At 40.1% G+C, this 12,528-nt stretch overlaps 1 protein-coding gene across 1 annotated transcript; it reads right to left on the reverse strand.

Annotated features, from left to right (window-relative positions):
• Window positions 1-8,475: 8,475 nt before the first annotated feature.
• Window positions 8,476-12,237, reverse strand: LOC308609423 (P antigen family member 4-like; the record flags this gene model as incomplete). Its single annotated transcript, XM_081223096.1, has 4 exons — window positions 8,476-8,585; window positions 9,749-9,895; window positions 11,335-11,440; window positions 12,160-12,237. 4 exons carry the CDS (start codon window positions 12,235-12,237, stop codon window positions 8,569-8,571), a joined length of 348 nt encoding a protein of 115 aa, XP_081079222.1. The 3' UTR covers window positions 8,476-8,568.
• Between the last annotated feature and the right edge of the window lie 291 nt (window positions 12,238-12,528).

Raw genomic sequence — 12,528 nt, forward strand, 5'->3', positions numbered from 1 at the left:
GCAATAAGTAGAGGACAATAAGTCTCATCTAGCTACCTATTTAGAAAGTTGCTTGTTTGTTTGTTTGTTTATACTCTTTTTCAATTTTAAAAGTCATAGGTCCGCCACCCTCACTAAGGCCAGAACTCATACTCTCACCTACCCAAAGGGTTGAAAAGATGCTTCTTATTGGCATTGACATTCCTGCATGGCATACACTGACCACAAGGTGGCAAAAGAGATTATCACATCCAGCCACCCTGTCTTCCTCCGCATCATTATTGCACTAAAGAGAACGTTTATTGAGCACCTAGTGTGTGCCAGAAACTGTTCCAAGGGGTTGAATGCCTTTAGTAATTTACCCCTCACAGTAATGCTGTGAAATAGGTACCATTTCATATGTGAGGAAACAGGTGTGCAGATATGTCTGTGTGTCTGTCTATCCTCTAGCTCATCTTTTATTTATCTATCTATATATCATTTATCTATATCCGTTTTCTATCATCTGTATTTACAGATCAATTTCTCATCTATATCTTTTGATTTAAAGTTTTCTTTATTATAAAAGTAACACATGCTCATAGTAAAAATATTCAAACGATAATGATTGGTAAGAATTTTTAAACTCTCCTCTTCTCTCACCACCCCAGTTACACTGCCTAGTGATAACTACTGTTAACAGTTTCTTGTGTTCCTGTCCATAAATTTACATAGAAATGAAAATTATGTACTCTTCCATAATCATATACAATGAATATGCAAGCATATTTTTATGTATATCCTGCACACACACATACACGGAACCATATCCCACACACTGCTCTACAGCATATATCTCTGTTTAGCACTTCATCCTGGACATCAGATGCAAGCTGAGGCCACTGTTCCTAAGGACCTTGGGTGTGACACTGGCTGCACTCTCCTGTGCGCTAGAGAGCAAGTAGTGTGGTCTGGTGTGCTAGAGCCCCAGGTGACAATGAGTATTGGAGAGGATGGGAGTTGACAGGCAGCAGGGTGTGGGGAGATGTGATGGGGTGTGAGGCAAGTCTGTGAGTGGATCACAAGTGGCTGGCCCTCACTTCTAGTGTAGTCGGGCCTCTATCCCTGGTCCTAGAAAAATTCACGTTTGGATACAACCAACATACACTGTGCCTTTAGAACAGGCCTAGCTCTTTCCTTTGCACACTGCCATTTTTCATCTCATTTAATCTCTGTGGAATCCCTGTGAGGTAGGAATTATCTCTAGTTTACAGGCAAGAAAGCTGACACTCAAAGAGGATCATCTACATATTACAGATAGACACATAGCTTTTAAGTAGAACCACAAGCCAACTCAGTTCTTTTGATTCTCATTGAGGGCACTGTCCACTGCACTTCACCAAAGGCTTCTGGGGAGAGATTACCCTGTATCTCATGCGGTATTCTGGGAGTACAGGCTTTGTGCCCCCTTATACAACCCTGATTTTCCTGCCCTGTACTTCTCTTCATCCATGTATCCTCCCCCAGCCCTGCGGGGCCAGGGGAGGAAGGGTAGCCAAGTCCAGAAACGCCCCTGGGGCTGGGCAATGGCCCCCCAGAGGCCGGGTCCTGAGGAGCGCTGGCAGAAGCTGTGATAGGCCATCATCTTTGAGACTGAGCGTGTCCCCATCCCTGTCCCAGGCTCCCCGCCCACCCCAGGTTCTGCTCTGCCCCATAAGGATGAAGCCCCAGCTCCATTCTGGGACAGGCCTGGACCCCAGATGCAGCGGGGTAGAGCTCCCAAGGCCACCGGGCCCGAAGAGGCATGTCCCACGCCCATCTTATCGGAGCCCTGCACAGTCTGTGCCTGCTGCTCGCCTCCTCTTCACCTCTTCCTCGGGCTCCCAAGGCCAAGGGTGGGCTGAGGCTTTGGCAGCCGGCCTTTTGGCCCAGCAGACGCTGAGCCGCCCCGGGAGCAGTGGGAGGAACAAGGCACAACAAGGCCATGCCTGCTGCTGGCATCTCCCCTACAGCTGAGAGGGGGGCCTGAACTACAGGACACTGTCCCAAGACCCTCAAGCCCTAGCAGAGACCCGGGTCGGGCAGCAGGTGGGAGGGGCGGCAAAGCAGCTTCTATCCGTGGAGCTACCGGTGCGGGGAGTGGGCGGCCACGCGTCTGGGAGGCGCTGCTGCGCTGAGAGCTGCTGGCGGTGGGCAGCAGCACCAAGGGGCCCACGAAGACTGAGCCCAGAACAAGCGGCTTAGGTCTTGGGCAGCTGCGGGATGTTGGGAAGCGACCGCAGGTGCTGGTCCCGGGGAGTGCAGCCCAGGGCAGGCGTCAGCACCAGGCTCAGGAGAAGCAGATAGCCCGTGCTCGAGAGTCAGGGAGACTGTGTTCCAGGAAGAGTCTGGCCCCTGAGTCCTGGTGAAAGCTGGCCTTGGCCCAGTACACACTGCACTGCCTGGCCCGTGGGGCTGTGCTGCCTGATTACACTGTGGCAGAGTTCTCTCTGGTTAGCGGGGGATATCACCCCTCCACCTGGCCCCTCCCTCCAGGTAGGGGGATGTGCCTAAGCCTCCTGGGGTCAGCAGCAGGAGGTGGTTGTCGGGAATCAGGAGCCCCTGAGGAGGATAGGATGCCTGGTCCCCATCAGGTTGCCTCTGTACTGGCACTCCCAGAGTGCCAGGAGGGTTGCCACCCCTCAGGTGAGGTAGACAGACAGGGGCTGCCATATCCTCCATGCTCTGGGGTTTTGTTTTACACACCAGGTCAAGAGGGACAGAACCACCACAGCTGAGGTCCCAAGAGCTTCCCTGGTGCCTCCCCTTCCTAAGCCTACTCTTGCTTCAATTTGTTGAAGCACCCCAGCGTCTTTCCAACAAATGCCTGCCCTTTGTGGCCTGCAATGAAATACTAAAATTGGTTCCCTGCTTTCATGAGGCACCAGTTTAATGGACTCTTCCCATCCATCTGGCATTTCTCTCCTGCCCCCAGAGGACAGATACGGAAATTGAGCATAGCATCCAGGTGATATTAGGTTTCCTTGTATCTTACAGCAATCCAGTGTGTGGTGATGGACTGGGAGGGGTAAAAACCTGAAGAAAGGACCAGTATCAGTGCTAGGTTACCCTAAAAACCAACTAAGCAAGTGTTTAGCTCACCAGAAGGAAGGGGGCTCCCAGCAATGAGAAGGAGATTGTTAGAAACATTTGATACTTGAATTTGATATTCAAAGAAACAGCAGAATCAGCATCATGGGGGAAATATAAAAACTTTACCATCAATTTTTATCATGAAATGTATTGATACATGGCAAGTGTAAATGAGAGCACTCCATAATCTTTCTGAGCCTCAGAGCCTCTAAGGATCTTAATGTGACCCTGGCAGAATGTCTTCAGGCCTGGCTGTACCCTGGCCAAGGAGGGGAATCAAATGAGAGCTCCTACTTCCCCTGATAGGGGTTCATGCGCACCTCAGAACACAAGATGGCTGCAAAGTAAGTGACCACAAGCTTCTCTCTGAAAATATTTTAAATTTAATAAAAGATCTTTATTACTTTAGAAAAGCAAATATAACCACGGTCAAAATTCAAAACTCATAACAGGGTATAAAGGAAAAAGTAGAAGTCCTCCTGTCTGCTTTCTAATCTTACCCATTCCTCCACTCTAAGAAATTTACATAGCCTTCATGTTACTGTGGAAAGGTGTCCTGTTCCTATCCAAAGCCAACCCCTCCAATCGTGCTTGGATCCCTCCCTTATGGCCTTATCCTTCCATCCTCTACTGGACCATTCTCACCAGCACACAAACATGCTTTAATATCATTCTACAAAAAAATAATCCCCCCTTGACCTTGTGCTGGCCTGCCAGCTAAACTTCCATTTCCTTCTTCTTTACCATCAAAGCTCCTCAAAATACATTTCTACAACATCAAGAAAACCAAAAGACACCCTACTGAATGGGAGAAAATATTTGCAAATGATATGACTGATAAGGAATTAATATCCAAAATATATAAACAGCTTATACAACTCAACATTAAAAAAAGAAATAACCCGGGCTTCCCTGGTGGCGCAGTGGTTGAGAGTCCGCCTGCCGATGCAGGGGACACGGGTTCGTGCCCCGGTCTGGGAAGATCCCACATGCCGCGGAGCGGCTGGGCCCGTGAGCCATGGCTGCTGAGCCTGCGCGTCCGGAGCCTGTGCTTCGCAACAGGAGAGGCCGCAACAATGAGAGGCCCACATACCGCAAAAACAAAACAAAACAATACAACAAAAAAAGAAATAACCCAATTAAAAAATGAGAAGATCTAAATAGACATTTCTCCAAAGAAGACCTACAGATTTGTAACAGGCACATGAAAAGATGCTCAACATCACTAATTATTAGAGAAATGCAAATCAAAACAATGAGCTATTAACTCACACCTATCAGAATGACTATCATCAAAAAGACCACAAATAACAAATGTTGGCAAGGATGTGGAGAAAAGGGAACCCTCTTTCACTGTTGGTGAGAATGTAAATTGGTGCAGCCATTATGGAAAACAGTACGGAGGTTCCTCAAAAAACTAAAAATAGACCTACCATATGATCCAGCAATCCTACTCTTGGGTATTTAACAGAGAAAAATGAAAACACTAATTAGAAAAGACACATGCACCCTAATGTTTATAGTAGTATTATTTACAATAGCTAAGATACAGAAGCAAACTAAGTGTCCATCAACAGATGAATGGATAAAGAAGATGTGGTATATAATTACAATGGAATATTACTCAGCCATAAAAAAGAATGACATAATGTCATTTGCAGCAACATGGATGGACTTGGAGGGTATTATTCTTAGTGAAATAAGTCAGAGAAAGGCAAATGCTGTATGATATCACTTATAGCTGGAATCTAAAAAATACAACAAACTAGTGAATATAACAAAACAGAAACAGACTCACACAGAGAACTAACGGTTATCCGTGGGGAGAGGGAAGTGGGAAGGGGCAAGATAGGGGTAGGAGATTAAAAGATGCCGATTACTATGTATAAGATAAATAAGCTACAAGGATATATTGTATAGCACAGGGAATATAGCCAATATTTTATAACTATAAACAGAGTATAACCTTTAAAAATCGTCAATCACTATGTTGTACACCTCAAACTTACATTTTACATCAACTGTACCTCAATAAAGAATACATTTCTATAATTACTATCTCCACTTGCTCACCTCCCATTCTCACTTAATCCTCTTCAGTCAGGCTTTTCTCTCTATAACTCCCACTAAAATGGCTCTTATCAAGGTCTCTGGTGATGTCTTGCCAAACTAACCATAAATCTTCTTATACCTTTCTTGCATGACCTCTCACCAGCATTTCAAATTGTTGACCATTTATTATCCCCTTTAACACTTTATTTCCTTTAGATTTTGATACCCCACCTAGTTTCTTCCTACCTCTCTGGCGGTCCTTTTTCTCACTCCTTTTCGTTGTAGTTTCTACCTTTTGTAGAGTGCTCCAAGGCCCTGCCCGTGGCTCTATTCTCTCCATGTAATCTCTCCCTAGATGAGTTCCTGTGGACTCATAGCTTCAAATGCTATCTATAGCCTTAATGAATTTCAAAGTTACTAAATTCATTATATCCAAATGCCTACTGACAACAGGACAAGACAATAGGCAATAAGTAACACATTTTAAAGAGCAGGAGATAATACATCTCCTCACCTTGCTAGCCTAGCCAGTCTACATAAAGACAAGATGAGTGGAAGTTTGAAAATTCCTTAAACAGGGATTTGTTGAAATAAAATACCTAAATTGTGAATTGTCAACTTAGTGAGGGCTGATGTGAAATGAATCCTCTCTACACTAAGTTGGAGGGAGGGTAAATTACCCACCCCATTTGAAACCAAATGAATTGGGATCCAAGAGATACACTGAAAGACATTTGAAATATATTTAAAAGGGAAGGCTGGCATCCCACCAGCTGTATGTTCACTGACTTGTAGAAAATCAGAAACCCATTCTAGTGCTGCAACCAGAATGAAATGTGATGACCAAGTTTTTAGAGCTTGAAGTATATCCCCTGGAAAACGGAACCTGGTTTTTGCCTAGAGAAGTTTCAGAGAGAAAGGCTTTGTAGAGCTGCCAGTGACTGCTGGGAGAAAAGAAACCACAGCCTAGGAACATGCTCTACTACCACTATGTGGGTATGGCAAGAATGAACTTGTTTCCTATAGGCCAAGTGGAGGCTGAGGAAGGCAGCAAGACTTGAGCCACTGCCCAAGGGCTCCTTGCCTTGTCAGGGCAAGGGGACCACAGCACTAAAATCTTGTGAGGTGTAGGAGCAGGATAGGAACATGAAGTTAGGCAGAGTACACCACTCACATTCAACAACTGAATACACATTCTTTTCAAGCACATATGGAATTTTTTACAAAAATTGACCATATGCTGGGTCATAAAACACATCTCAACAAACTCCAAAGAACTGAAGTACAGTGTATATCCTCTCACACATAATTGCACTGAAAGGAGTATGTATTGAATATGCTGTTGAATAGAGTTTTATATATTTCCATTAGATAAAAATTGTTAATTATGACATACAAATCTTACATATCCTTACTGATATCTCCTTGTGGTTTTGCCAATTTTTCCATCACATTTTGAAGCCATGCTATTAGGTTCATATTTAAAACTGTTAAATCTTCCTGATAACTTCAATTTTTCTATATGAGGTATCCCTTATTTCTAGAAATGCCTATTTATCTCAAAGCCTATTTTTAGTTATTCTGTGTAGAATATCATTTGCCCATCCTTTTATTTTCAACTTTTCTGAATTCTTATGTTTTAGCTGTATCTCTTCTAAACAGTTTTATCAGTTATTTATGCTGCATAACAAAAAGTTAGAAAGTGCTCAAATGTTTAAAAGTTAAGAAATACACTTAGAAGTAATCCAAAGTCCAAAGAAATCAGAATGAAAATTAGAACATACTTTGAGTTGAGTAACAAAAATACTACATATCAAAACTTGTGAGATGAAGCTAAAGCCCTATTTAGAGAGAATATTATAATTTCAAAGTATCTTTAAAGGGCTGAAAATTAATGAGCCAAATATCTTAAGGAGTTAGAAAAAGAACAGCAGATTAAATAGAGAAAGAAGAAAAGAAATAATAAAGGTGAGAAATGAAACAGAATAGGGTCAACATAGCCAAAACTTGGTTTTATTTTGAAAAGACTAGAAAAAAAATCAGTAAACCTCTGGTGAGGCTGATTTAAAATGCAAGAGAGAAGGCACAATTTATCAGTACTAAGAATGAAAATGGCAGTATCATTACAGATTCTGCAGACATTAAGAGGATAATGAGAGGATATTATGGACAACTTCGTGTAATGAAAATGTAGATAACATAGCCCAAATCCTATAAAAATAAAACTTACCCAAACTGACTGAAGAATAGAAAATAAGATATCGATTCATTAATTAAAAACTGTCCTAAAAAGAGAACTCCATGCCCAGATGGCCTCACTGACAAATTCTATCAAACATTTAAGAAGTATTTCCAATGTTAGATGAATTCTACTAGGAAATAGAAAAAGAAGCTATCTACATCAACTCACTTTATAAAGCTAGAATAACCCTTGATATCAAAACTCAATACGGAGGGACTTCTCTGCTAGTCCAGTGCTTAAGACTCTGTGCTCCCAATGCAGGGGGCCCGGGTTTGATCCCTGGTCAGGGAAATAAATACTGCATGCTGCAACTAAAGATCCCGCGTGCCACAACTAAGACCCGGCACAGCCAAATAAATTAATTAATTAATTTTAAAAAACAATATGGAGAGTACATTAAAAAATTATGGGCCAATCTAACTCATAAACAAAGATACAAAAATCCTAAACAAAACATTAGGAAAAGGAATCCAACAATACAGAAAAAGGACAATATATTATGACTCAAATTGGGGTTTTTTTCCTAGGAATGCCACATTAACAGATTAATGGAGAAACATCGTACGATCGCCTCAATAGATGAGGAATGAGCGTTTGACAAAATTCAACAAATATTCATGGTAAGTACTCTTAGCAAACTAGGAATAAAAAGAACTTCCTTAATCTAATAGAAGAGATCTAATAAAAACCTGTAGTATACATCATAGTGAAATGTTGAAAGTTTTCCCTTTGAGGTCAGGAATATGACAAAGATGTCTACTGTCATCGCTTCTATTCAACACTGTACTGCAAGGGTCCAGCCAGTGTCATAAGGTAAGGCAACAAAAGGTAGAAAGATTTAAAAGGAAGAAACAAAACTGTCATTATTTGCATACAGTATGACTGGGTATGTAGAAAATCCAAAAGAATGTAGACATAAACTGTTAGTATAAGTTTAGCAAAGTTGCCAGACATAAAATCATTATACAAAAATAAATAGCACTTCTACAGACCAGCTCTAAACATAACATGAAGAGTCTTTTGAGATACCACTTACAATAGTATCAAGTTCCTAGGAATAGACTGAACCAAAGATGTGCATGATTTCTTCCGAGAAAACTGTAAAACTTTATTGAGAGAATTTAACAAGCCAAATTATCAATATAACAACAGCATTTATGGCTTCAGCTTGTCTTCTTTTTAACTTATGACTGTCCATCACCTAAAACATAAACATAACAGTTGTACATTACTTAGCAGAACTTTACTTAGACAATAAAAAAGGTACACAAAGCACACTACAGTTTTGGTTTTATAACATGAAACTAAAACCAGAACCCTGACAACTGCACAGGCTTCTATGCTACATGTACATTTTCAGGCATATAAGCACTAATTTTTTAATGCATCATTCTTTTTGGTGGTATGAAGAAACATAGATTTCTCAAGCCCAGAACAAATTAAATCCTATGAGCCTATTTAAAGATAATTTAAGTAGAGAACAAAAACTGCCAGTGATTTCAGTTAAAATAAAATCAACCTAACAAAAACTCCAAGAAGTAAAACAAGCAAGCAAATCCATCCAGTGTTATTCAAATGCATCGACTTTAAGTATCCTTTTAATTACATATATTAGTTGAAATAATAATGTCATACTTGGAACTGTTCAAAGAGAAGACAAAGAACAGCATTCCATTTGGTTTGTCTCTTTTGTGCAAAAGTACTTCAATGATCCAGCTTAACCTTTATATGGCCTATATATAGAAAGGTGGCATTTGTTCCATCCACACTTGTCCTGGAGTAAGCAGTAGTGGCACTCCCTTTAACTCTCAAAAGTATCCCAGTTTGGATGATAAAAATTACATGGTCACACTAGTTTTAAGCCACGACCATCATATATGACATTAAAATGTGAGGAGAAATACTACCATTTCTCAGCCTGGCTCACAATTTCAAAAACAACAACAACAACAAACCAACCTGGAAAAGCCAAAACATACAGATCCATATTATTTTTTGGCATCTAAAAGGTAGTGATTTTTGAGAAACAGTTCTGGCAAATTAAAAAACAAAACATCAATATTATTGTATTGTTTAGATATCCAGTTAGCACTGGGGTACGTTAATTTATATACTTTAAAAAGTATTTGATCATTTGCCTTGGGTTTTAAAGGACTTCTACTCCAAAGTAATAATACTTTCATGTTTTATAATTCAACAACATGGACTTGACAATTTATTTCTTCCTGATTCTGTCTTTGAATCAAGCATTTGGTGTCTGAACTACCTTTCAAATAATCTGTGTGTGTGCGATTTGCTACTAAAGTATAAAAATATTGTAGAAAACAACTACTCCATGACTTGCATTCTTAATAGGTAACATACCTGCTTCTGGAATTTTAGCAGGCACTAGATTAGGTGGAATCTTCCCCTTCACATCAGGGCCATCTCCGTGCTCACCCCCAGTCTTTTCCAGACCCATTTCCTGGCTTGCACCTTCCAATTCAGGTTGATGTAAACAGAGAGTTATTACTATAAGTGGTAAACCATAAATTAATGTTATTAAATAAAGCACTGTAGGTTAGTATTATAATAAATGTGATGCATAAGAATGCAATGAGCACTAAAGAGTTTTTTGCTAGAAAATGAAGTTGTGTTTCTCATATATTACCTCCTCTGTGAAGCATGTTTTTTTCTAAAACTGTTTAAAACAAACTTAGTTGTCACATTTGTAACCTACATACACGTTTATTATTGCAATTATCTCATCAGATCAGCCATTTGTTTACGTGAATTTCTCTGACGAGAAACTCAAGATAGAAATTGTGAACTCAGAAATCATTCTCATTTGTATTTACATCCTTAGCACCTAGTACATTACCTGCCACCAAGCAGGCCTCAATAAATGAGTGAAAAAAAAGTCTTTAAAAATAGCAAGATGAGACAAACCCAAACTGAAGAACATTTTACAAAACACCTGGTTTGGACTCCAAAAGATGTCAATCCTTTGGACAAAGAAAGACAAAGAAATATTGAGGTACACTTCCAGGCGAAAGGAATCCAAAGAGAGATGATAACTAAATGCAACAGGTAGTCTTGGATTGGATCCTGGATCAGGAGAAAATAATGCTATAAAAAACATTACTAGACCAACTGACTACATATTAGATAATCATGTTTTCTCAATGTTAAATTTCCTGAATTTGACCACTGTACTGGGTTATGTAAGAGAATACCCTTGTTTTTAGGAGACACTTATTGAATTACTTAGAGAGTAAAGAGTTGTATTTGAAATTTACTCTCAAATGGTTTGGCAATAATAATATGTATGTTAATACTTAAAGCAAGGACACTATATGGCAAAATATTAGCAATTTCTGAATCAAGGTAAAGAGGATACAGAAGTACACTGTGCTTTCTTATAACTTTTCTGTACTTTTAAAAACTTTTCTAAGTAAAAAGTTAAAAAGAATATGTAACAACTAAATTATGGCTCAGGAAGACAAAAATATTGAAGACTTTAACAGCAACTAGGAAAGGATTTCATTTTTTATTTCTCTGCATTATGAAAAAAATTTTAAATTACAATCTAAGAGCTAACCAGAATATACCTAGGTTTGCTCAAACTTTTGATGCCATGACTTAACCCTGAAAACAACATTCCAAAAAGATCAAGTTTAACTAGAAAAATAGTGTATAATTTTGTCTACATTTAATGTTGCTTCCTTTGATTTGCTAATTTAGAGCCTTGGCAAGGACTGTATTTTCCAAGAATGCCAAATAATTTAAAACATAGGTGGGTAAAATGCTGAAAGAGGGAAAACTTATCACAGAGAGGGACTGCAGTCAGCTGCAAACTATACCTTTCCCTTACCAAACAGGTTTCCAGCCAATTTTCAGGGAACCCTTCATACCTATTACTCGTATAACATCATAAATGAAATGCAAATTGTCTCTCCATCCCCCTTCACCTTGAACCACAGACGTTCCTCCTTCTTTCTCTTGTCCAGGTTCGATATCCACATTCTCAGTTGGTGGTTCCTTTGGTTGAGATTTTTTGCCACCTAGTTTTGGGGCCTTGGGAGAGGGGAGGTGCAAACAAGAAGTATTGTTATTAATACTATAACAAGAGAAGGCACAAATATACATACTACATGGACGTAACTAATCACCAATCTGAAGAGGCTTTTCCTATATCTTTATCCGTAAGTACTCTTAATAAAGTTACTCTTCCTATATAGAAAATAATCTAAGAAAGGAGTTATCTGCAAGGACCAATAATTCTGGAAACCATTTTCATCTTTTCTGGGCTCTGTGTTATTTGTTAATTAATAAGCACAACAGGGAAGTCACAGAGGCGATTTCCAGGCTCATATCAATATACACATCCAGGCAATGCCAGAATATAAGTCTACTTGCTCAATGTCTCAGTCATGAGATTCATTTTTCAACCATTCAACCATTCTCAGCAAGATAGCCCTTTTTTTTTTTTTTTTTTTTTTTTGCGGTAGGCGGGCCTCTCACTGTTGTGGCCTCTCCCCTTGCAGAGCACAGGCTCCGGATGCGCAGGCTCAGCAGCCATGGCTCACGGGCCTAGCCGCTCTGCGGCATGTGGGATCTTCCCAGACCGGGGCACGAACCCGTGTCCCCTGCATCGGCAGGCGGACTCTCAACCACTGCGCCACCAGGGAAGCCCAAGATAGCCCTTTATACAACAGATCTAAATTGGTTCAACAACTTTTTCGATTTTCTTTTATTAATTTCTGCCAAGGGAAGTAAGATATTAAAGCACTCACAACCACAGGTTCAGCCGTATCGGGAGACTCTTGACCATCACCCCTTCCTCTAGATCTTGATCTTATTCGTCCACTCATATTTCACACTGAAAGTAGAAAATGGTGAACTGGAGAATGTAATTTAAAAAGACTATACTGGACTATTACCATGCTGACTGGAAATTCTTTTTTAAATCTGGTGAGATTTCCAAAGTAAGTCTTGAATTAATAATAACTGCCTGCTTGCCAATAACATCAAATAAGGCTGTCAGCAAACCCCTTTGTTTCTCTCACAGCCAATTTGGCAGAGAAGGGACCTTCAAGTACTTGATTGAAAAAAAAAAAAGTACGACTTAAGAGATTCAGTTTCACTCCCGAACTCTCCAATAT

This window comes from Mesoplodon bidens, assembly GCF_964165515.1.
Source record: "Mesoplodon bidens genome assembly, chromosome: X".
NCBI classification, from domain to species: Eukaryota; Metazoa; Chordata; class Mammalia; order Artiodactyla; family Ziphiidae; genus Mesoplodon; species Mesoplodon bidens.